The following is a 25,212-nucleotide window of genomic DNA, read 5'->3' on the forward strand; positions in this document are numbered from 1 at the left end:
TTTCCTAAATGAATAACAGGAAATAATTACAACAAGGTAACTAAGTAACCAAGATGTGTGTGTGTGTGTGTGTGTGTGTGTGTGTGTGTGTGTGTGTGAAGGCAGTTTTTCTTTTTATGTTTCACCAATCATTTTTCTATGCCATGGTAAGTGTATGCCAGGAGACCCCAACAGAGGTTTTCAAAGCCTATATTTCTTGGTGCATGAAGCAGTTTCATCAGAAAATAAAATAACAATTCAAAGTTCTCTTTTTACTCTCTCTTCTTTTAAAAGGTTAGAAATAACAAGTGTCATTTTAGTGAAATTATCTTCTAATAACATTCCCCTAATTTGGGACTTCACAGTGAAATAATCATACACCATCCTTGGCCTCAAAAAGGTGTGCTCTCATTAGAGGCAGAAAAATAATCAAGAAAACTATCACAGAGAGTTTTTGAGAACTGTATTCACTAATAAACCACCTTAGATCTTGTGGAGAGGGGCAGGCAGTAGAGAATAAAATCATATAAGCAGAATTTCCCTGTCTGGAAATTGACCACTCCATCCCCCCTCCATCAGAAGGGAGTATGTCCAATTTATAAGTGGCAACTCTTCCTTGGGGGTGGCTGTTGGACCCTCATCTCATTGTGCCACCCTCTACCCCAGGCCTTGCAGCCAGAGAGAAGGACCTTCCCCCAGCTCTTCTCCAGGGCGGGCATAGCTGGATGGGTACCCAGGGACCGGGAGCGATCAACTCAGGACTAGAACTGAAGACTGTTGATGAGCATTACTCACGTTTCTCTAAATCAAAATAACCTTGTTGGTTTGGTGGGGAATTATCCCCACATTTTGTAGATTAATGACTGTCAAAAAGGCAATTCAATTCAATTTGACCAACGATTATCGACCATCTACGAAGGACTCATTTCTGTTCTAGGGCTGTGGAGATGAGAAGATGAATGAAATAAAACACAAACCCTCAGTCAGCATACTCCCTAGTAAAAGACTGAAGTTTGTAAACAAGTAACTAGAAAAAATGAGTAGCAAAGGTCTAAAGGGCCAGGAAAGTAGCCTATCTAACAAAGAAGCTGAATGTGAGAGTAACAAAGTTTCAGAAATGGACTCAAACCCTTCATTTTTATTGTTACAGTGTAGGCATATATAAAATATATGTATACATATGTATATATACACATATGTGATATCCATGTTCTATGTTATATTAAAAATTTTAAACTAAAAATTAAAAACATGTAATTATTACTATTTTTTTTTCACAATTCATTACTGCTTTGATTTGGAATCAGAAAACTGACATCTTTTCTTCTGTACCATAATGTCAGTCACTTCACATTATTTTTTCACTGTGATATATGGTATGCAGCCTTAAATATTTAAACTGGGGTTGGTAGGTATTTTCAGATTCATTTTCGGATTTATATTTCTAAAACCAAGCTCTTCTCAACATGGATAGAATTATTGCAAGTGGTTCTTATAAGTAGGGTGATCTACTCCAAGATGTGTCTACAATCTTGGTTTTCAATGTTGTCATATTTAATCTTCAATACTATTTTGGACTATAATTTAATTACTTCAAATCACAGCACTTTGTACTATCAAAAATTAAGAAAGCTAAGCTAAATAATGCTAGTATGTTTTCATGAAGTTTGAAATCCAGTATTCAAGGCCCGGTTTCGGAGAATAAATTTCAGGCTATCAATTTCTAGACACTGTCTGCAATGTAGGAAAGTAGACCAAATGAAATTTAACAAATGAATTTCCCAAAGACTCTTTTTTGTCAGGACACGGGGAAGCAAATGAGACACTTACTCAAATACTTGTGAATTTCCCTACAGAAAAATATTCGAAATGTGAAAATGAGTTGTAATGTCAGCAGAAAACTTAAAACTTCAAGCCAATCTTTGCTGCTAAGTGGAGATAGGACCACTCCCTTAGGTGATGTGAACTGTTTTAAAAAATCTCCGTCCTCACAACACATATAAGCCAGCAAATTTATCAAGCAGACACTGACCTAATTTTGCTCCAAGATTTAGAAGGACAGCCGATTCATAGAATTAATTACTGAATCCATGGCTTGTCTCATTTTAGCCTTTTAGCCCGAAGCAAATCCTGATCAATGAGAAAATTAATGGACTTACAGACTTAAATGTTTAGTGTTTCTACAAAATACTGCCATCTAGAAATCTGTTGCTTGAAAAGTCCAGTGTCAGCCTTACCCTTTGTGAGAGCCCAGTCTGTAGTAACACTTATAACTTTGAACAGTGCATACGACATCCAGTGGTTTGAGACCTTTCTCATCACAAAGCTATTTCCTGATGTTTTGCCTTGCAGGACTTCTTGTTCAAAAGTTCTTTGACCCCTCGAAACGTCACAAATAAATATAGCTAACAGTGTGCTATTATTTATATCTCTGTTCTCATTTGCTGCAATAGAAAATGCCACCAATAATTTAACTTATCTTGAAAGTTCTCAACCGTATTTTTAAAATGCTGAGCTACAATGTTTCTGGTTATACTAAAATGTGCAAATGCTTGCTTATGCTCTGGACACATAATTTCTGCTGCATTCAAAAGAGACTCTCTTATAAAAGCATCTATAAAAAGGTTTTGATGCACTGGCCATTTTTTCACTTAATAGAGAACTACATTTCACAGCAAATCGCTTACTTTATTTTTATTCAAAAACAAACACTGCCATTTCTCCAGTCCATTAAGTTTCTCGACGTCCATCCTCTCTGTACATCAGTCATTGCTGGTTTGATTAGGGTGCATTAAGATGTGATTTTTCAGGGTGAACATTTTTTGTTTGCATATTCTTCACATCCTCCAAAAAAAATACACTCCCATTTTTTCTTGAAATACTCAACACCTGTGTTTTAGGAGAAGCATAAGTCCATTTTTTTCTTAATTTTACAATAAGAAAAATAGCGGTAAACATGTGGTAGGAAATTACAACTGCATTTAACTTCAGTGTGGGGAATACAAAGGCAAGTGTACAGTCTTTGACTAAATGCGGAGGACACAGCCCTTCCACAGAGCATGTGGCCCCTCGGATCCAGGGATGTCTGCACTGCGGGGACACAGGCACTCTGTTGTTAAGAGAAACTGGAAATCTGGCATTTTAAAGAAAAATCTCCTAATTATTTAAATGTTGGTAACTTATTCAAAAATTTTTAAAAAGGCAGGTGAGTCAATATGGTTCCAGCAAGTCTGCAAAACAAGTCTGCACGTGAATGTACCTGTGGCTGCCCATTTGCAACCTCTGGGGTTGTAGAGTGGAGTAGAATGTAACAGTTAAGTAACTTATATCCTACCTTCGTTTTAGGCCCTGGCGACTAAGAAGAGAAAATGTACAATTACATCAACATTCTATGCAGTGTGAACTCCAAGTGCCATGATTAATTTGGAAATAGTCTCCTGAGGGCAGTGAGATGCTGTGACAAGGGTACCCACCCCTCTTGAAGCCAGGCCAGTGTGGGGAGTCCTGTGTATTTCACTTATTTGGTTGCTCAAACCCGTTTGATTCCTCACCTGGAAATAGGAATAACAAAATCGCCTTGTAGGTTTTTCAAAACGATTAGAGGTGAAAGTATACAAATTTATCAGCAGATCGGTGGCGTTTGGAAGGTCTTCCACAAATGGCTATGACTGTGATTATGAGATGCAAAACCTAAGTTTCCAACAGCGTCTCTGTATGCTCCCAGGCTGCTCCTATTCCAGCCACCCCCCTCTCTGCATCATGTTTCTTCAACAACCAAGAGCCCACTGCACAGCTTATTAGCGCACTCCAAAGTTTTCTGCCTCCCTGTCTTGCCTGTGCTATTACCTATACTTGAATGCCTGTCCCGTCCTTCTTCATTCAGTTACCTCCTTTGCAATTCAACCCAAATGTCGCCTCTTCTTGTCCTTCTCGAGCGCACCTCCCTCCTGTCTAGGTAGAGCACCCCCTGCCTTACGGCCTTGTGTTTGCCTCAGTCGTAGTACAGTTGACTGTGGGGAAAAGGAACTGGATCAATCGCCTCATTGTCCCCAGCATCTGGGTGCGATGCCTTTGCCTGGCGTGCTATTAGGGCTCAAAAAAAAAAAAAAAAATCCAGGAGAGGAGGAACGGATGAGGTGACTATTGACCGGAGTGGCAAAGGCCCATGCACTGTCTGCTTTCCTCCTGCTTTCTGAAGGCAAACCCAGCTGCTGGTTGTGCCTCTCTCCCCGCCGTCCCAATTCTTGCTCCAGCTACTGCCTCTACTCTCAGCCCCAAACCAATGGAGATTTTTATTCTGGAGTTGCAGGTCACAACAGAGCAGATGGTTAAGTGTCACATCCTGGGGCTTGCAAGTGGGGACTGAAAGGACAGTTGAGAGGGTTCCTTGTGAAAGGTATTAGCTAATACAAAGCAGAATCCCTTGTTGGAGACAAAAAAAAAGAGAAGAACCCTAACCCAAGGTCTTATCTTCACTTTCAGAACTGGTGGCTTCTTGGCTAGCGAGAGCGAGAGGGGTGTGCAGCCAGACTGGGCGGAGTAGAAGTGCCTTTTTGCACACTAGCATTCATGGTCCTATATCAGGAGAAAAAGCATTTTGTAAGACAGGGCTGCTCTTAGCATAAATGGTGCCTTTGAATGAAGAAAGGGCATCCCTTCCTCCAGGGGGCTGCAGACCCCTGCTAGATGACTTAGTGAGGGGAGGCAGGCAGGCTGGACTGCAGGCCCCAGTGCCCTTCATTCAGATGCCTTCGTGAACAACCTATGAAGTAGGCTTGTCATAAGAAAAAAAGCGTTTCCTCTCATTATACACAATAGTAGAAAAAAATGATTATAAATAATGTGCAAATATTTATTCTTTTCTAGGAACATGGGTGACATTTGGAGGTCAAATTTCAGATGAGGTAAGTTAATTTGGCTTCCATTATGCTGATCAAAGAAAATGCAGAGAGAGCTGTACAATAGGAGAATTTTTCCTGGGATCCTGGCATTTTACAAGGATAATGCTTTAATCACAGGAAATAGTTAAGACTGACTCAAAGATCATTTTCAGTTTTATCTGGATTCTTGTACTCTTCACCTTTAGACTACTAATCCTTGAAGCTGTCAATGCGCAGGCTCAATAAATGGAGAAGGAAGCAGTTTGGAATGAATATTAGTCACTTTATGAAAAGATTTTATTGCTGTTGTTTGTATGTTCGTTTGTTTGTTTTGGCTCCACCTAGGGTAACCAACTGGTCCCAGTTTGCATGAACTTTCACATTTTAGCATGGGACCTCTCCAGCCTGGGCAAACCAGGACAGTCAGTCACCCCAGCTTGGGCAAGTCAATCCAACCTCCCTGAGCCTCAGTTCCTCCTATATGACATGGTAGTTCTATCATTCCTGAGCAGAAGCTTGGGGGAACTGAGGGTCTTTTCCATAGATCCCAAGGTCACCATTGTTATTTAATAGACCCAGGGGAGAAGTCTTATTTGCATATTCTTATGTATCTGAATGCCTGTTCCCATAGAGAATGTGCTACATGGGGGGATTTCTTGAGAAGTGGACTCTGAGATAGAGATTAGCAAGCATTAGGGTGCATTAAGATGTGATTTTTCAGGGTGAACATTTTTTGTTTGCGTATTCTTCACATCCTCCAAAAAAAATACACTCCCATTTTTTCTTGAAATACTCAACACCTGTGTTTTAGGAGAAGCATAAGTCCATTTTTTTCTTAATTTTACAATAAGAAAAATAGCGGTAAACATGTGGTAGGAAATTACAACTGCATTTAACTTCAGTGTGGGGAATACAAAGGCAAGTGTACAGTCTTTGACTAAATGCGGAGGACACAGCCCTTCCACAGAGCATGTGGCCCCTCAGATCCAGGGATGTCTGCACTGCGGGGACACAGGCACTCTGTTGTTAAGAAAACTGGAAATCCGGCATTTTAAAGAAAAATCTCCTAATTATTTAAATGTTGGTAACTTATTCAAAAATTTTTAAAAAGGCAGGTGAGTCAATATGGTTCCAGCAAGTCTGCAAAACAAGTCTGCACGTGAATGTACCTGTGGCTGCCCATTTGCAACCTCTGGGGTTGTAGAGTGGAGTAGAATGTAACAGTTAAGTAACTTATATCCTACCTTCGTTTTAGGCCCTGGCGACTAAGAAGAGAAAATGTACAATTACATCAACATTCTATGCAGTGTGAACTCCAAGTGCCATGATTAATTTGGAAATAGTCTCCTGAGGGCAGTGAGATGCTGTGACAAGGGTACCCACCCCTCTTGAAGCCAGGCCAGTGTGGGGAGTCCTGTGTATTTCACTTATTTGGTTGCTCAAACCCGTTTGATTCCTCACCTGGAAATAGGAATAACAAAATCGCCTTGTAGGTTTTTCAAAACGATTAGAGGTGAAAGTATACAAATTTATCAGCAGATCGGTGGCGTTTGGAAGGTCTTCCACAAATGGCTATGACTGTGATTATGAGATGCAAAACCTAAGTTTCCAACAGCGTCTCTGTATGCTCCCAGGCTGCTCCTATTCCAGCCACCCCCCTCTCTGCATCATGTTTCTTCAACAACCAAGAGCCCACTGCACAGCTTATTAGCGCACTCCAAAGTTTTCTGCCTCCCTGTCTTGCCTGTGCTATTACCTATACTTGAATGCCTGTCCCGTCCTTCTTCATTCAGTTACCTCCTTTGCAATTCAACCCAAATGTCGCCTCTTCTTGTCCTTCTCGAGCGCACCTCCCTCCTGTCTAGGTAGAGCACCCCCTGCCTTACGGCCTTGTGTTTGCCTCAGTCGTAGTACAGTTGACTGTGGGGAAAAGGAACTGGATCAATCGCCTCATTGTCCCCAGCATCTGGGTGCGATGCCTTTGCCTGGCGTGCTATTAGGGCTCAAAAAAAAAAAAAAAAATCCAGGAGAGGAGGAACGGATGAGGTGACTATTGACCGGAGTGGCAAAGGCCCATGCACTGTCTGCTTTCCTCCTGCTTTCTGAAGGCAAACCCAGCTGCTGGTTGTGCCTCTCTCCCCGCCGTCCCAATTCTTGCTCCAGCTACTGCCTCTACTCTCAGCCCCAAACCAATGGAGATTTTTATTCTGGAGTTGCAGGTCACAACAGAGCAGATGGTTAAGTGTCACATCCTGGGGCTTGCAAGTGGGGACTGAAAGGACAGTTGAGAGGGTTCCTTGTGAAAGGTATTAGCTAATACAAAGCAGAATCCCTTGTTGGAGACAAAAAAAAAGAGAAGAACCCTAACCCAAGGTCTTATCTTCACTTTCAGAACTGGTGGCTTCTTGGCTAGCGAGAGCGAGAGGGGTGTGCAGCCAGACTGGGCGGAGTAGAAGTGCCTTTTTGCACACTAGCATTCATGGTCCTATATCAGGAGAAAAAGCATTTTGTAAGACAGGGCTGCTCTTAGCATAAATGGTGCCTTTGAATGAAGAAAGGGCATCCCTTCCTCCAGGGGGCTGCAGACCCCTGCTAGATGACTTAGTGAGGGGAGGCAGGCAGGCTGGACTGCAGGCCCCAGTGCCCTTCATTCAGATGCCTTCGTGAACAACCTATGAAGTAGGCTTGTCATAAGAAAAAAAGCGTTTCCTCTCATTATACACAATAGTAGAAAAAAATGATTATAAATAATGTGCAAATATTTATTCTTTTCTAGGAACATGGGTGACATTTGGAGGTCAAATTTCAGATGAGGTAAGTTAATTTGGCTTCTATTATGCTGATCAAAGAAAATGCAGAGAGAGCTGTACAATAGGAGAATTTTTCCTGGGATCCTGGCATTTTACAAGGATAATGCTTTAATCACAGGAAATAGTTAAGACTGACTCAAAGATCATTTTCAGTTTTATCTGGATTCTTGTACTCTTCACCTTTAGACTACTAATCCTTGAAGCTGTCAATGCGCAGGCGCAATAAATGGAGAAGGAAGCAGTTTGGAATGAATATTAGTCACTTTATGAAAAGATTTTATTGCTGTTGTTTGTATGTTCGTTTGTTTGTTTTGGCTCCACCTAGGGTAACCAACTGGTCCCAGTTTGCATGAACTTTCACATTTTAGCATGGGACCTCTCCAGCCTGGGCAAACCAGGACAGTCAGTCACCCCAGCTTGGGCAAGTCAATCCAACCTCCCTGAGCCTCAGTTCCTCCTATATGACATGGTAGTTCTATCATTCCTAAGCAGAAGCTTGGGGGAACTGAGGGTCTTTTCCATAGATCCCAAGGTCACCATTGTTATTTAATAGACCCAGGGGAGAAGTCTTATTTGCATATTCTTATGTATCTGAATGCCTGTTCCCATAGAGAATGTGTTACATGGGGGGATTTCTTGAGAAGTGGACTCTGAGATAGAGATTAGCAAGCAGAACAGTATTAGAAGTGCTCTCAGGATCAACACAGGACAGGGAAGGAAGCAGAATCAGGCAGATGGAGAAACTGAGCCATGATGCAGTCTCAACAATGACCTCAGCTGACCCCATGGGGAGCTCTGAAGCTGAGATGGCCCTACAAGGTTGTCCCAAGTTGGGGCAAGAGGACTGAGCACTGATATTTCTTGTAGGACCAGTCACTGGACAGAGGCTGCCCTGAGAAGCAGATCTGACCTTGGGCTAAGGGACTCTCGACTCTCGTTAGCTAAGTGCAATTTCCAGAGAGGGCTGACAGCGGAAGGCCATCCGATGTCAGCATTCCCAGCATCTATGGGAATAAGTCCTCCAGTTATGAAGGAGAATCTTGGTGGCCATCACGGAGTCCACTACAGGGCCCTCTGACTGGCATCAGGAAGGGTGTGTGGAGTAGGCACAGAGACAAGTCCACAGATATCAGAGCAATGACTGCACACTTATATACAAAATAGATGACAAGTAGGGAAGGAGGTCCGAAGTTAATAATCCACTGTGTTCCAGCATGTTCATAACCTTCTACTGCCTGGTATGGTGCTTCCCTTTTGGATCAGAGGGGCCAACTGTAAGCGCATCAATTTCTCCTGCACCTCTGCTCTCTCCTTTACGGTGTCTGCCACTCCACTGCAATGAGCCCAGCTTGCCCAGGTTAGAGTGTGAAGGTCTGGGCTCTGAAATAAATCATTTTAAAATTATGGTTCTAAAAACTCAACAATACAATTTTCGTAAATGGCTGCAACGGCTCTGACCTCAGATACACACCAGACAATTAGCTACTGTCCTTCCAGAAACCAGCTGTGGCTCCCCCCAGGTTCCTGCAGAGAGAATGTCAGTAACAAGAGGGAAGGGAGACACAGGCAGACCAGTCACACCCGTGGTTAGACTGCTCAAGATCATGGCAACGGTGCGGACAAATAGCAACAAATCCACCTCCCCAGATTTTCCTGCTTTCTCTCTGCTTCAGATGAGTTCAGTACAAATATGGGATCCTGGGATGACCACACCGTAATGTTCTGGGGGACGCAATTATCAGTCCTGTCTCATCAGATGGTGATGTCCCCATTACTGGGACAGTTCAACCATATGTTGAAGAGCCGCTTGACAAGGACATGATTGAAAAGATTCAAACATGAAACTAGATAACTCTGTGAGGTGCCTCCCAACGATGATTCATCATAAAATCAAGATAGATGTTACTCATCAGAATATTATTATTAACCCATTTCCCGTTTGCCCCGAGAATACTCGCCAGCTGCACTTGTGGCTGTAGTGTTTACTCCGTGGAGTACAGCCCTAACCTTACCCCCAAAGTTTGCCACGGAATATCTCACTTTTATTATTACCTTTGCATCGCTCTAGTATATCGATCATCTTTGGAAACAAATGACATCATTCTATTTATAGCATCCTGTTTTTAGTAGTGGTATTTCCATTTATAAATACAGTAATTCTTGACCGTTGAAAATGTCAAATCCTAGAAAACGAAGCATTCTTTTGCATGATGTTAAATTAATGCTGACAGCAAGCTGCACTTTTTTTTCTAAACAAGAAATGGGTTAAATAATGGTAAATAGCATATTATCATCTTATAGCACTTAATTTTCAGAGTTTTATTGACATTTTCTCATCTGTAAGGTAGTTAGGGTTCCTTCAACTGCAGGTAACAATAAGCTTAACCCAAATTGGCTTAACCAATTAGGAAAGAAGTTATTTGGACTTTCATACTTGTACGGTAGAGGTAGAGCAAGCTTCAGGATTGACTCAATCAGTGGCCCCCACTCCATTCCCCAGTGATTCTCTTGGCCCTATATTTTTGTATTCCTTTGTGTATCGACTTCATCCTCAGGTAGTAATAGAGCTATAGGAATTCTAGGCCTCAATTAGAATAGTACATCCTGGGGAAGAAAGGGGAGGTCCACTGGCTCTGGGCATAAGGGCTCCATGGGATATCTGAACAGAATTATCATCATTTCGTAGATGAAGAAACCGTCCTACAGAGAGGACAAATGACTTGCTCAAGTTGATTTATCCAGTAACTGTACACCCAAGGCAAAAAGCTGGTCTTCTGGAGTAAAAGGGGTCAAATATAGGGAGATATGGGGAGGGTGAAGTGGGTAAAGGGGACCAAATATATGGTAGCTGAAGGAAACTGGACTTTGGGTGGTAAATACACAATATAATATAGAGACATCAAATTATAATGTACACCTGAAAATTACATAATTGTACTAACCAATGTTAACTCGATAAACTTAAAAAAATAAAATTAAAACTTAAAAAATAATAAAAATTTAAAAAGCTGGTTTTCTGACTTAGTCCAGTGATTTCATTCTTCTACACTGAGGTCTTCAAATCCCCTGATTGGGAAACATCTCAGCAATCATTTACTCCAACTATCCATTCATGATTCTCCATCTTATCTTAAAATTTCTCTCTATATAAAATTTATGCTCATTTCCCAATAATCATCTACCGGTATGTCATGTGATATGACACAAGGGTAATGTACACTCAAGCATAATGATTTCTTAGACACATGACAGTCACAGTGGGAAAAACTATACCTGTCTTAACTTCCAATCTTTACTTAGGATAAATGTCACAATAGTACTAAATTAAAGGCAGTGATAGCATTTTCGCTGCTATTTTTCTAAAGAATTTGCAGGGACTCCATTTTGCTAACCTAACAATTTTCTTGGTTGGCCAGTTTTAAAAACAACAGGAAAAGAGTTTATCTTGGAAATGCTGACGGAGCACCTTTAGCCTGCAATCAAAAACATAATGGAAAAATCAATTTTAATTATTTACGAGGTGTGTAATTTCTCAGTGGACTAATAAGTCTATCAGCAAAATGAAAAATGGCCCCTCTCCACTCTTTGCTTGCGGCTATGTCTCTATAGGTATCCCTCAGGCCATTGTTCACAGCTATCCCCGCTGGGATACTTCTGTCACACTGGCCACTTACGTCCGGCAGCACAAAGGAAGGAATAAGGAGCCTGGAGATCTCTTTTCAGACTGACAGGGAGGAGCCAGTGCCTCACGCCCTCCATCCCAGTCGATTAGGCTGGCTGGCCACTCTGTGATGGTGTCCAGGGTTTTGCTGAGATGGGGGTGGCAGGAGTTACAACAGTCACAGCTTCGTCTCACCTGCGGTTCATCAGCACAGTCTGCTAAGCCTTGAGGAAAGAAAGCACAAACCTTTAGGTCATGAGTCGCCCAGGTGCCACAACCTATTGGCTTGGAGAAAGGAGAGAAACGGAATCGGCCACAAGACAAATGATGCCACAGAGAATGTTGCAAACCAGATCTCCCACGTGGCGTGAGCAACAAGTCTGTCTGCCTCACTGTGCTCCTTCCTGACAGCTGGCTTACCTCAGCACTGACGGAAATCCCTCAGTGCCAGGAAGGTGGCTGAGGAGAAGGATACATTTACCCCCATATAGGCTGGTGGGAGCTTCTTGCATTCTTTGTTTCCTACAACTGAGAAAAACAAGGAGTGATTAGTGAAATTTCAGAGTTTTGAAGACCACTGGAGGGTTCAAAGCTGCTTCTCATGTTTGGGAAGCACCTGGCTTTTCCGGCTGACCTTCCCATCTTCTTGCAGGTGGCTGAACGGCTGATGACCATCGCCTACGAAAGTGGTGTTAATCTCTTTGATACTGCCGAGGTCTATGCCGCTGGAAAGTAAGTCGGTACCTATTTGCGTCCCTCAAGTGGCATTTCTAGAACCAAGAGACTCTGCCCAAACTATGGCTGACACGCCAGTGAGAAGGGTCCACCCTTCCCACACTTGCCGATGGCACTGTTTCTCCCCACCTGTACCACCACCACCACAGTTAGGGATACTGACCATCTCCGGCCCCCTCTGCACACCCACACCTTCCTGCCTCTGGTCCCTGCATGAAGCAATCGCCTTGGCCAACATGAGGGCCGAGGTGGCTGGGACCAGGGTGGTGGCAGCGGAGATCAATAAACATCAGTTACCTATATGAGTGAGCAAATAAATTAGCAGATTACGGTGTGGTTGCTCAAAATCTAGTCTCATAATTTCATAATCAAATCTCATAGTTCCTCAATTCCAGAGGGAAATTGGACCTTCCTCTCTGTGGGGAAGCAGAGCATGCTTTTTCTGTTTGCAGACTTGTCCCTCCACATAGGATTACAGGTAGATCAGAGATTAAAGGAGGGGTTCCCAAAGAGGCCAAGAAATTCAGTATCTTTTACAAGAGGGCATTTCAGACCCCACTCTGAGGACAGAGAGGGTTGCAAAGAGGCCTTGCTTCTTTTGCTGGAAAAGTCGTATCTTGCTACGAACCCTCTCACCGACTAGAGAGCAGGTTTGGGCTCTAGGACAGGGATTATTCCCAAATCTGAACACACACGTAATGTGCCATTGAGGCCAGGCCTCAAGATCCACGCACTCCAGGTTTAGCCACAAGAAGCATATTTCAGAACAGCACTGGAGCACTTTGGCCCCCACTGTGAATATGGATGCAGCCCCAAGAACTAAAAGGAACTAAATGGCTGGACAGCTGCTTGAGCAGCTCTGCAATTTTCTAGCAGGACTGTGATGCATAATCACTGACAGGCCTAATTCCCCGCTTCCAGGTGAGAACTACAATCGAACTGCTGGCTTTGCTCAGTCACGTTCGTCACTGCCTGGTTGAAATGCATTTTTCTTTGCGTGGGTTTCCTCCTTTTCAAGGGCGGGTCTATATTTAAGGACCATCAAGGAGGTTCAGAGACCACATCCCTGATGTTTCCTGTTGAGTCCAAGAAAAATAAAGTCAATAAGGCCTTGCTCCTTTCGATAGTCTACGTTTTCTCACTATTTTCTTCTTTTGTCGAATCCTACTCAATACCAAGAGGAGCTAAGGTTGACAAAAGGGAGGAATGATGAACAAGTCTGTTAGAGTTCCGTTTGTATTCCTGTTGTGAAGGATAATCAGTCCTGGTTAATTACCAACTGCTTGTCAGTGTGTAAGTGAGACAGGTTCCCACTGTGAAACACAAGGTTGCAAAAGGCAACCGTCAGAGAGGCAGGGGAGAGGAAGATGAGGACGCTGGTGTCACATCCGGTGCATGTCTGTCTGCGGCATGCTCCACAGCTAACTGCATTGTGGCTTATCGCCAGGCTCCTAAACCCACTCCAACAAAGACAGAACTTTCAGTTAAGACAACGATTAACAATGACCTCCATCCATAGGGCCCTAACGGACAAAGTGCTAATTCTGTCAATGTCCCCATTCACATAGCCTCTGAGAGACCAGCTGCTTCTCACAAGTTGGTTTTACTGGGAGAGGCCTAGAAGATAGTGTAAGTTTCCTTGAGCTAGGGTCCCAGCTGAGCTAGGTAGATGGGGGGACACAGTGGGGAGTCTTCAGTATACCTCTCCACGACCCAGCCTTAGGTGCGGGAAGGTCACTCACTTCTCTAACACCTTATGTCCTGCTTCTATGCAATGCTTGTCACTGGAACCCAGGACATTATCTCTGTGGGCCTCTACATTTGCAGCCCTGGCTTCTGGGATACCCATGCATGGTTTCTTTTATCCTGCAAGATCTCCTGGAAGTCATTATATTCTATCTAAATAATGTGAGGTCTCATTGTCCTTCATAGTCACAATTGGAGACCACAGCAAATAGATTGGACACCCCAAGCAGGACATTTATATATGGGATCAGTGGTTTAAAAACAAAAAACTGCCAAATGGCTGCTGTTTCTTAATATCAGAACTGCAGGTGGTCTCCTGCCAGTGTGTCAGGATTTGGCAGGTGCTTCTGGAATGCTCTGGAGCAGGATTCTGCAGGCATGAGCAGAAATAGCAGAAACTGTGCTACCAGCTGAGAGTGGCTTCTATTTTCGGGACATGGAGGCATTGAGAGTTCAAACAAGGGATGGCTCTAGTGTTTTGGATTGACTCTTGCGTTTCGAAGACACTGTACCCTAAGATATTATCCATTTCCTCCTTCAGAGCTGAAGTGATTCTGGGGAGCATCATCAAGAAGAAAGGCTGGAGGTAATGCATTCACTATAATCACTTAATTGCCTTTAAAAAGACTTATTATTTTGTATCGAGGAAGGGAAAATAAAATTGTATTACAACTAGCCAGGACGTGGTTCCATAGTGTAGCAGTTAGCATGTCTGCTTTACACACAGAAGGTCCTGGGTTCACGCCCCAGTGGAGCCATGGTCCATGGTCTATGGCGATGCCACCCTCAACAAGCCCGATGTCTGATCTCGGAAGCTAAGCACGGTCGGGCCTGGTTAGTACTTGGATAGGAGACCACCTAAAAAGACCAGGTGCTGTAGGCATAAAAGAAAAAAAAAAAAAAACTGGCCAAAAGTTTGTACAAAACGTAAGTCAACTCTTCGTAAAAAAATGATTCACGTGGACTGAAAATAAATACCAGCCAGTTCATTACTTGTGCTTCAAAAATTATTGACTAATCATTAATCACAGTGAATTACTGTGGGGTTGAGCAGATAAGGAGGGAAGGTTCAGGAAGTATTCGTCCATAAAAGAAAGTGACATTTTCATGGCTTCTGATTGCCATTTGTAGTAATTTGGTGAAAGAAGCCAGCTGACAGGAAGCTGATTATTTATACTATACACACATATTTATGAATGCAAAGAAATGATGAAATAAGAAGTCCTTGAGATAAATACCCTAAAGCTTTCTTAACTGCCAATGTCTCGCCTGTGTACTGGGAGCCCTATTCCCTGGCCATTCAAGAAAGTGTTTCATCTGCTATCCTTGAGGGGTCACGTCTCATCCCATCGCCATCTGTAGCCAAAGCGAGTATGATAATGGATGCTGCAACATCTGTGGGGGCCTGGGGGGCAGGGTGGCAATCCCCCTCCATTTCACTAAGTGCGTCAACCCCAAAGGCCACTTCTTCCCCAGCATGGGCACAGAATCAGGCAAAGCCCAACAAAGACCACTGGACAAGTTTGGGGTCCTATTCTGCTCTGGAATAATATCTGCCGATGGCCAAATAAATAACAGATCAATAGTATTCGTGAGACAACTATGCAAAGAACTCTGGACCCATGCATATAAAATTGTAGCTTGTATAAAATTCAGTCTAGGAAAAATGGACATTCTCAAAAAGTATAGCTCAAGACTGGTTTTATTATGCCTTTGCACAAAGCGTTTAAATGGAAGGGGAAAGTGGAAGGGTCAAACAGAGCTCCATGTATTCTTACTCCACGGATGCTTACTCTTCACTCTTAGATAAGTGCTTGGTAGGAATGGAGGGCCTTGTGGAAATAGAAAACCAGAAAGTTATGGAGATGTCAACAAATACAGTTTGGTGACCTACTTTCCCCTTCTCACTTATCTTCCTCCCCAACTCCAGGGACTGTAACGGTGTTAAAAGAGAACTGTATTCAACCTTAAAAATGGAAAAATATTCAGATCCCCACCCAGTCCTCCACCTTGCCTGAGTGACCTTCCCATTCATTACGTTGGTCCATCCATCACTGCCCAAATAGGCATTGTATCAATTTCCTAGGGCTGCTGCTATAACAAAGAGCCACTAACTGGATGGCTTAAACCAACAGAAATCTATTCTCTTACAGTTCTGGAGGCCAGAAGTCCAAAATCAAGGTTTGGGCAGGGCCATGTTCCCTCTTCCGAGGCTCTGGTGGTTGCTGGTGATCTTTGGTGTTCCTTGGTGCAGATACAGCACTTCAACCTCTACCTCTGTCATCACATGTCATCACATCCCCTCATGTGTGTCTGTGTGTCTTCTTATAAGTACACCAGTCATATTGGATTAAGGGCTCGACACTTTCCAGTATGACCTCATCGTAATTTAATTCCATCTGCAGTGACACTGTTTCCAAACCAGCTCACATTCTGAGGTACTGAGGGGTCAGGACTTTTACATATTTTTTTGAGAGACACGATTCAACCCGTAGCAGAGACCTTGGGGGTGAGTCCAGTGAAATCCGCAGCGAGGTCAGGCTGGCAGAGAACACCGAGGAAGGAGAAGTGTCAGTGCAGTAGCTCTTCTCCCCTCGACACCCAGAGAACATTTAGCCATCGCTCTTCGGGGCTTTCACAGCCTACTGTACACCCACAAGAACTAGATTAACATGCATCTTTCTCAAACTGCCCTTTGGTCTTGCAAATACAAACTTAAGTTATCACCAGGCTGCAGAATATTGATATCAGTTCGCAGCTGCCCCCAGAAGACTGATAAAAAGATAAACCGTATCATCACAGCATGGAGTCTATAAAGTCAGTTTCAACTATGGTACTTGGCTTCTAGTCCCAGGGCCACTGAGTGGCCAGCTGTGCTGTCCAGGACCAGGTACTTCACTTCGATCTCAATTTCCCCACTAGTAAAACGGATGGCATAGCTGTTCATGAAGTGTTATGTTGATAAAGTGATATAAGGTGTGCAAAAGTATTTTTAAAGGCTGCGCTATACCAAAGAAAAACATTCGTGTGATCGCTCCACCCACTCTGAATGCCTCTGCAAGGTCAGAGATAATTTGCCAGGTTGCTGTCTCCATTTGAATTAGTGTGCATACCTGTATAGACTAACCACTTTACAGAAAGCCTAACTTTGGAAGAATAAGTAAGTCTGTGGTGGTAGTATCTGAAGAGAATGTGCGGCTTTGGCAGGCCCAAATGCCCTGAATAATCAAGAGGGCTGCATTCATTTTTTATATTATTCCATCCGGCCTTTTATTGAGGCTCTGAAAATGTTTGCTAAAGGAGACCTTGCTCCCCTGTGGCAGATGGCTGCTATGCTAGGTCTCATGAGGTTGATGGATCAATCTAGAAAGTGCACCTTCTGGGGTGTATAATCTCTGGATGCAAATATCTGTAGATTTTGCATTACAGTGATTCAAATTACTTTTCAGGGAATTAACTTCTGTGGGATGGGGTTGCTGACATTTTCTACAAATTTTTCCTACTGCAGCCAAGTTGTCAGAATTGTCACCATCATTCCCCATTGGTTATCATTAATCATACTAGGTTTTATACCTGAGGGCCCTGAGGCGTCACTGCTACTGCTGATGGAATTATAAATGCTTTATTTCAAATACTCTCAAAGTTTGGTCTTAACCTTTGAATCACAAATGATTGTTTTGTCTAGACCAGTGCAATTGAATTACATTCCTAGAGAAACTAAATTACTCTGAGATCTGCCTCCCAATTTTAAATTATATGACTATAGTTCTCATGACATATTTCTTATTCCACAATTATAATGGCATTTTCTGTCTGTGGGTGTGGTTTTGAGAAAGTAATAAGTTTGCTGACAAGATGCTCACATTTTATTCCCTTAAGCGTAAGGTGGTAAAACTTTGAGTTAAGGATTTTATGATTGTTTTCCTGAAACAACATTTCCATTTAATAAGACACTCAAATAAATTTTATTCCTTTTTATTGACGATTACAAATTACTTCATTGTTCATATTTTCATGTAGACAGTTTCTGCCTGTGAATATGATGGTTGGAAAGGGGAGTAACTCAGCACTGCTGGGTCCATGGTCCTTGGATGGTAGACTTAACTCCAGGAAAGTTCATGCTCACTCACCTAACTTATGTCAGATGCTAAGTGAGTGTTAGTTGGTGGCTGTTTGTTTGAGATACTAAAGCAATCCATCCTTTACATCCTTCTACTTATGCATCTCCTTTACTATTCCTGACCCTCCACGCCTACCACTTCCCTTCCCTGCGCTACCACCTGCTCACCTATTTGCTGTCACAGCCCTCTACGTCCTCTCACCCCACCTGGTAGAGATCATTTCCATTCAATCTCTTTTTCTGGGATCTGACTTCAAGTCCCCACTTGCCAGCTTCCCTCTCTGTCCTTATATTTCAGTGACATGAATTAACAAATTTACCTCTTTACCAAATTTTTAAAAATGCGAAGTACAATAAATTCTTTATGACGATAATGTCATAACAATAATATGATTCAGTACAATAACTGGCAATTTACGTAATATGTCTCTATTTGCGCTTGTCTGTTTAACATACAGGAGGTCCAGCTTGGTCATAACAACCAAACTCTACTGGGGCGGAAAGTAAGTTAAATACCTTTTATTTTCCCTTCTTGACAGGAAACAACTAGTAGTTCATGCTTTTATCTTTTTAGGCAACCATTTCACGTCTAATGTACCAAAATTAATTAATTTGAAAAGGTTATTTTTTCTCACTGGAAGGAAATAGAAATTGGCCTAAGATTCAATTTTAGCAAGATACCCCCAAAGAAATGTAGTACAAAACATGTGGTCACCTGTTACTAAGTGATTTACAGAGATTTTCAAATACCAATCTCATTCCTAGAACAGTTTCCAAAACAGAGTTTGAATTTTGGGAAAAGAAAATAAGCACACAGCATCACAGAAGAAAAGCTACTCAAATCTGCCCAAACTCAAAGACTTCTGCAGATCACAAAGATAAAAATATCTTGTCCGGCCCCAAGTGTAAGTCTCTGATCATTTCTGCAGAGGACTCTCAAAGTGCCCATCAAAAGGAGCTTCTCATTGGAGAATAACACTCACTGTCAGGCCGCATAAAAGAGAAGTCCTCTCTCTGGTGTGAGACGCACAACAAACGTCACAGGATGAATTGGCTTCCGATGGACCTGTTTGTATTTGAACTGGTACTTACATTACCCAGCAGGACTTAGAAGTCTGGTCTTTTTTAAAAACATGTAAGAAAACATCAAGCTATTCCATATACATTTTCATGGAAATCTTTGGGATTTCCATGAAATCTCAACAACAACAATTCCCACCCCCCACAAACAACCAAAATCTTATTCACCTCCTTATAATCGATAGGCAATACATAGTTAAAAACAAAACTGGAGGCAGAAGCCAGTTTTTAGGAATGTTCTACTAAAAATGTATGTGTGTACAAACACACACATGTATTTTATTGCTGTTTTGAGTCTGTTTATGATGAATCTGGAGATAGAAAGATGGAATTTTGATTTTTATTCCTATTATAGTCTATATAAAAAGAAAGCAACTTGGTACGTACAAGAAATGTAGATTTAATTTGTCTATGCTCTGATTCGTGGTGACATTGCCTGGTGCTTTTGCAATGGTTCTCAAAACCTTGCCTATAATGAGGAAATAAACAGAAAGTAAGACAATCTGCAAGAACAATTATGCAGTAGTGTACTATGCAGAATATTGTCTAATATACTTATAAAAGATACAAAATCACCAAAGGTAAACGGTAAACTACTATGCTTAAAAAGAGATTGCCAAAGTTATTGATATTGAAGAAACATTTCATCAATATTTTAAAACCCAAGGATCATATTTCTTTCTAATTGGCTAGAGCTTGAGAATGATCTGAAAAGGCAAAAGTCCTGGTTAAAAGTTGGTCTTCTTAGGATCCTAATTTAAGGAAAAGTTGGTTGATTGCATTTTAAAAGAAAAGAGTTGTTGATTTCTTTTGAAAGTTAAAAGGCACTTTCAAATTTGCTTCCTTTCTCAGAAGAGCTAATGGCAGTAACAGCCTGGCAATCTTATAGTAAGCTCACAAACTTATGTCAAGCCTTTTATTTTATTTTTAAAATTTCCTTGGGATTGGTTGGGACAAGGTGGGAAGGTTGAGCCATGTGTCAAATTACATATGGACAGAGTGTGCATGGCTGAGTTGTTATTGCTATGGTGTGATGACAGTCATGGTTAATTCATCTCCTGGGGTCCCCAAAGAAAAGAGACTCAGTGTGTTGCCCACCAGTCTGCAATGGTGCAGAATTTGCCAAGAACAGGGTATAAAATTAGCAACTCTCTAGAATGATTATTCTGTTCTTTTGAAAGAGAGATTTTTAAAAAAGCACACCCCACTGAAAGTCATTTGCTTCTTTTCTTATTAGAGCTGAAACGGAAAGAGGGTTGTCAAGAAAACATATTATTGAAGGTAGGTACTGCTGCTTCCATTTTGTTTTCATCTGTGGGCTGGTGATTCAGGAAAGGTATCAACCAAATAAGTTTAGAACACTTCGGGAGCGGAAAAATTCTCCATAAAAAGAACCACAATCAACCAAGTTTCTTCCTGGGATTGAGTGTAGGGAGTGTAGGGAGAGGAAAGAATGGAAACTCAGAAAAAAGCCGAATTTTCTAGAACTCTTTTCATTTACAGCTATGCTGACATTAATAAAATGCTTCCATAAGATTTCAAGAGTTTTACTGAGATATAATTATATGGGATATAATTTCTTCTATTCCATAAAAGTTTACTCATTTAAGGCATACGAGTCATTGGTTCTGACTATAACTACAGAGTTGTGCAATCACCATAATTTAATTTTAAAACATTTTCATCACCCCAAAAAGAGACCTTATACACGCTAGTAGTCATTCCCTTGCTGCCACTACTTGCTCCCACAGCCCTAAGCAAGTAGATTAGTGAATCTATTTTTGTCCCCATAGGGTTGCCAGTTCTGGACATTTCATATAAATAAGATTGTCCAACATGTGATAGTTTGTGACTGGCTTCTTTCACTTAGCCTAATGTTTATCTATGTTGTAGCATGTATCAGTACTTAATTCCTTTTGATTGCCAAATAAAGTTCATCATATGACTATACCACATTTTGTTTACCTAGTCATCAATAGATGTACATTTGTGTTGCTTTCACTTTATTGACTATTATACGAATCATGCTGCTATAAACATTTGTGTACAAATTTTTGTGTGGACCTATGTTAAGACTATTGTACTTTTTAAAAAAGACTATAGAAGCATAGGGGAAAAAAGTGAAGAAAATTACCACTGGGTAATTGATTCATGGTGCCATTGCTTTTGCTATGGCACTCAAAATAAAGAGGAAATAAAACAGTCTGCAAGAACTATTACATAGTAGACTACTACTACCCTACTTTACTGTGAAAATTATGAGAATTGTAAGAAATTTTAACTTATTTCTTGCTTATCTATATATTACAAAAATTTTATACTTAAGTTTTTTCAATAAAGGAAAAAAATGTGAAAAGGGGCTGCCATATATTTCCAACATCTTTCTAATAGTTCATGAACTAGTTCATAGAAATCCAAGATTTTATAACTTTAGATTCATGATTAATCATTAAGACAGATAATTTTTCTCCTCTTTAAAATAAATTTCATTTATGAAATACCAGTCACCAAAAACATAAAATATATTCTAATCCCACCACTTTAAAAATAAAAATACATAAAAAATCCTTCCTTTGCTCACCTCATCTTATTCCACAGTTTGACAATTTGGTGCATATCCTTTCCAACTTTTCCCTATAGTCACACTGACTTATCTATGCAACTTAATTATAAATACAAAAGCATATGTATTAAGCCAATGAAATTAAACTATACATTTAAGTTAAACTTTACTTTTATTCTCAACTAAAATAAATTTAGACACACACATACACACCTACACACACGATTTATGGGTTATTTCCAGTTTTTAGTATTATAAAGAATTATACAAATGACTATTCTTATGTAAATGAGACAGAAACTGGAAGTGGCATTGTTAGGTCAAATGCTAATGGATATTTTAACACGAAATTATTTTCTAAAAAGAATATACCTATCCGACGGATGGGCTGGGTTTATTTGCCTACTTATGCATTTATTTATTAATGGGTTTGAGTTTTTTTTCATAACTATGTGCTTCTTTGTGGGGGATTTAACTCTTCATATTCTTAGGCTATTTTTCTTTTGAGTTGTTTGCCTTGGTCTTATTCATTTGTAGGAGCTCTTTATGTATTAATGATGTACTCGCTTTGTCAGTTACATGCATTGCAAATATTTTCTCCTAGGCTGTCATATCATTGTGACTTTTTTTCTTTCCATGAATCTAATCTAAAAGACAATGTTGAATTTGAAGAGATTCATCTTAGTTTGGAAGTTGGAGGTATTTCCTGACTTATAAAGATAACTTCATCGAACTACCTTAGACGTGCACTGGGAAAAAAAATAGTTCCAGTATTCAATTATTTAATTTAAAATGTAGACTAATTGTTTAATTTATATATATATATATATATATTTTAACAGTAACAAATATATTTATTTGTTTCCAAAGTCTTTGTTTGAGTTTGGTATTTCTCACTAACTGATTTTTTATATATTTGTAGGCATTTGGGCTTTGAAATCAGGCAAACATTGCGTCAGGTTCCAACTCTGTCATTAATGTAATAATTTGTGCAAATCACTTAACCTCACTAAGCTTCCACCTCCTCGACTATAAAATGGGCTATAAATATTCCTACCTTATGGTATTAATATATATAAACTGAAATTAGATAATTCACATTGAGCACAGTGTTTGTCACATAATAAGCACTTAATAAATTTTATTTTTGTCATCATCCTTATCGTTCTTAATAGTGCAACCGCTACTCACCATTCTATGAATAAGGATACCCTTTACTAAGTAAGTAACATTCCGAGGCTGCCACAATAAATGACCACATTCTAGCACTAGAGAAAGCTTCCAAATTCCTCACCCAAACAAAATCCCTTCAGGCCTTGGTGTCCAATTTGTCATTGTAAAGTCAAACCCACCCTGCTTCTCAAAACTGTTACCATTCCTGCTCTAGCATTTACCTCCGTTACTTGTGTCATCTACCGCAGAGTTTGTCAACAGAAATAAACCCAAGTCAGCTTGTAGTAACAAGCTGAATGAACAGGACATCAGTGTGCTGCCTAGAAATTTCTGTTTTTCTTTTCTCTTCACTCTAATTGATTAAAAAAGATTCAGAAATTGGCTCAAACTGGCGAGCAACAAAGAAATATAAAATCAAAGAGAAAAGGAATGGAGCATGTGTGCTACTATGCTTTTTAACAAATCTCCATCGCTTCAATATTTACCAATGTATGTGGATAATTTCAGAATTTTCTCTTTTTTATAGATTGTTTTTTTCAAGCCTCATACAACTCAACAGAAATATCTTAAATTTTCTCTTGCTTTAAATAAGTCAGAAATTCTCTTAGGAACTAATCTCTCATGATGGATAAACTAGTTCAGCTGAAATTCAAACTGACCCAGATTTAAACTTTGACACAAAATTTCAAACTTTTGAAATTGAAGAATTGAGATCGATTATTATTATGTTATTATTGTCGGTGTTATTTTGCAGTTCATAATTTCAGCCAAAGACAAAAAAATGTTCATGAGTGCAAAAGCGTCAGCAAAAAGAATATTTCTAGGCAGGCTGAAATTAGGGAATTGAGTGAATTTTGCAGAAAAAGGGCAACATGAGACTTCTAGATCCAAAATAAAGTTTGGATGATTTATAAATCATTATCTTTGGGTTTCATGGGTACTTGTTCTGTGATGAAGGTGATTTTATTCGACACTAGAGATTCATACATACCTTAAATTTGAGAATTGCTCTTAAAGGTAAGACAGAAGCCCAATTCACATCAAGCTCTGGCCACTTGTGTGCTGGATAACCTTGGCCACCTGAGTTAGTTTATAGAGTGTAAAATGAGCTTTACTTATACATAGGGTAGTTTTGAAAAAATTCATATAAAAGACATTTTCAATGAGCCCAAAGTCCTTGACTTAGATCCAATAAGAAATAACATTCTCCTTAGATTCACAGGAGAGGGTAGAAATTTCACTATTGGATTTATTATATTCATTTAGAATCCCAAGTTCCTCCCAGGCTCTGAAAGTCTATTTATTAATTCAGCCATTCTACAAACATTCATTAAGCCCAAATTTGTGCTTATGTTAAAATTTGCAGATCAAATTTCTTTAGAATCTAACATGAAAGAATAGACATAATTTGGTAAATCATATTGTAAAAATAAATAAATCGTTTGTGTGCTCTTAATGGCAAAAGCTGTGTCTAAGTCTACATTGGCTTTTCACGCAAACGACAGTTATGTGATTCAAAACAGAAACTCACTGTTATTGTTTTAGGAATAAAAAAAGAGAAAACCTGAGAAAGCTCTGCTTGAAAGTTTTTAATGAATGGCAAATGTTAAGCTCTACTATCTGAACTTTTTTTTTTAAAAAAAGAAATAATTTATGATTTTGCAATTAAAGAATAAATTTCTTAACAAATGAATTCATCACGGGATTCCTTCCCAGTATACCATGTTGATAGTTACCCACCAGGATAACCATGTTTCATAATGGGAGATGCAGCCACGTATATTATTCTAATACAGTGCAGTCTTTATTAAAAAAAAAAGCAAGTGTGTCTTAAATCTTATCTGAGAGGTCTGCCAAAAAGGTATTGGAAAATTATGTAGGGAAACTGTGTACATTACTTAAGGAACATTTTTTTAAAGCTAGATAAGAAATCAAATGTGCGGTAAATATAAATGTGTGGTAAACAATACAGCATATTTGAATAGAACCCTTGCAGAATTCCAAACTACTGATTTCCTTGTTTCTACACAGTTAAACCTGCAACACTGATACCGATTCAGCTATTTCAAGATTCCCACATCCACTTAGGAAAAGGCAGGACAACCTGATTTGGTCTGTTGTCATGTGAAAGGTCAAAACAGAAGGATCACCTAGCTCCGTTTCGTCTTTGGACAGATGAGGAAAGGCCCAAAAAGGCTAGGAGACATGGGCCAAGTCATTCAGGCAAGCCCAAATGACTTGGTCGCAAACCCTGAGCTTCACCTGCACATTGACCTCTCCCTGAATGCCAGACTGGTCCCTCTAGCTGCCAAGAGCTCCATGCGGTTGATTCATGTGCTGCTCACACTTACCATGGCTCCCACCACCAACACCAATCTGCTTTTCCCCTGACTTCCTCATCTTACTAACACTCACTTCACTTCTCAAGCCAAAAATCTAAGAGTTAACCTTGATTCTTCTACCTC

The 25,212-nt window shown here is 40.4% G+C and overlaps 1 protein-coding gene across 1 annotated transcript in view; it reads left to right on the forward strand.

Moving 5' to 3' along the window:
- Positions 1-25,212, forward strand: part of KCNAB1 (potassium voltage-gated channel subfamily A member regulatory beta subunit 1) — a 355,662-nt gene that overhangs the window by 271,006 nt on the left and 59,444 nt on the right. Inside the window, exons 3-7 of the mRNA XM_023524026.1 lie at positions 4,846-4,883; positions 11,983-12,062; positions 14,353-14,397; positions 18,390-18,434; positions 20,249-20,292. Of these exons, the coding sequence (XP_023379794.1) occupies positions 4,846-4,883; positions 11,983-12,062; positions 14,353-14,397; positions 18,390-18,434; positions 20,249-20,292 (252 nt within the window). The remainder of the gene's footprint in view (positions 1-4,845; positions 4,884-11,982; positions 12,063-14,352; positions 14,398-18,389; positions 18,435-20,248; positions 20,293-25,212) is intronic.

The sequence above is a fragment of the Pteropus vampyrus genome, unplaced genomic scaffold, assembly GCF_000151845.1.
Source record: "Pteropus vampyrus isolate Shadow unplaced genomic scaffold, Pvam_2.0 Scaffold12, whole genome shotgun sequence".
NCBI lineage: Eukaryota > Metazoa > Chordata > Mammalia > Chiroptera > Pteropodidae > Pteropus > Pteropus vampyrus.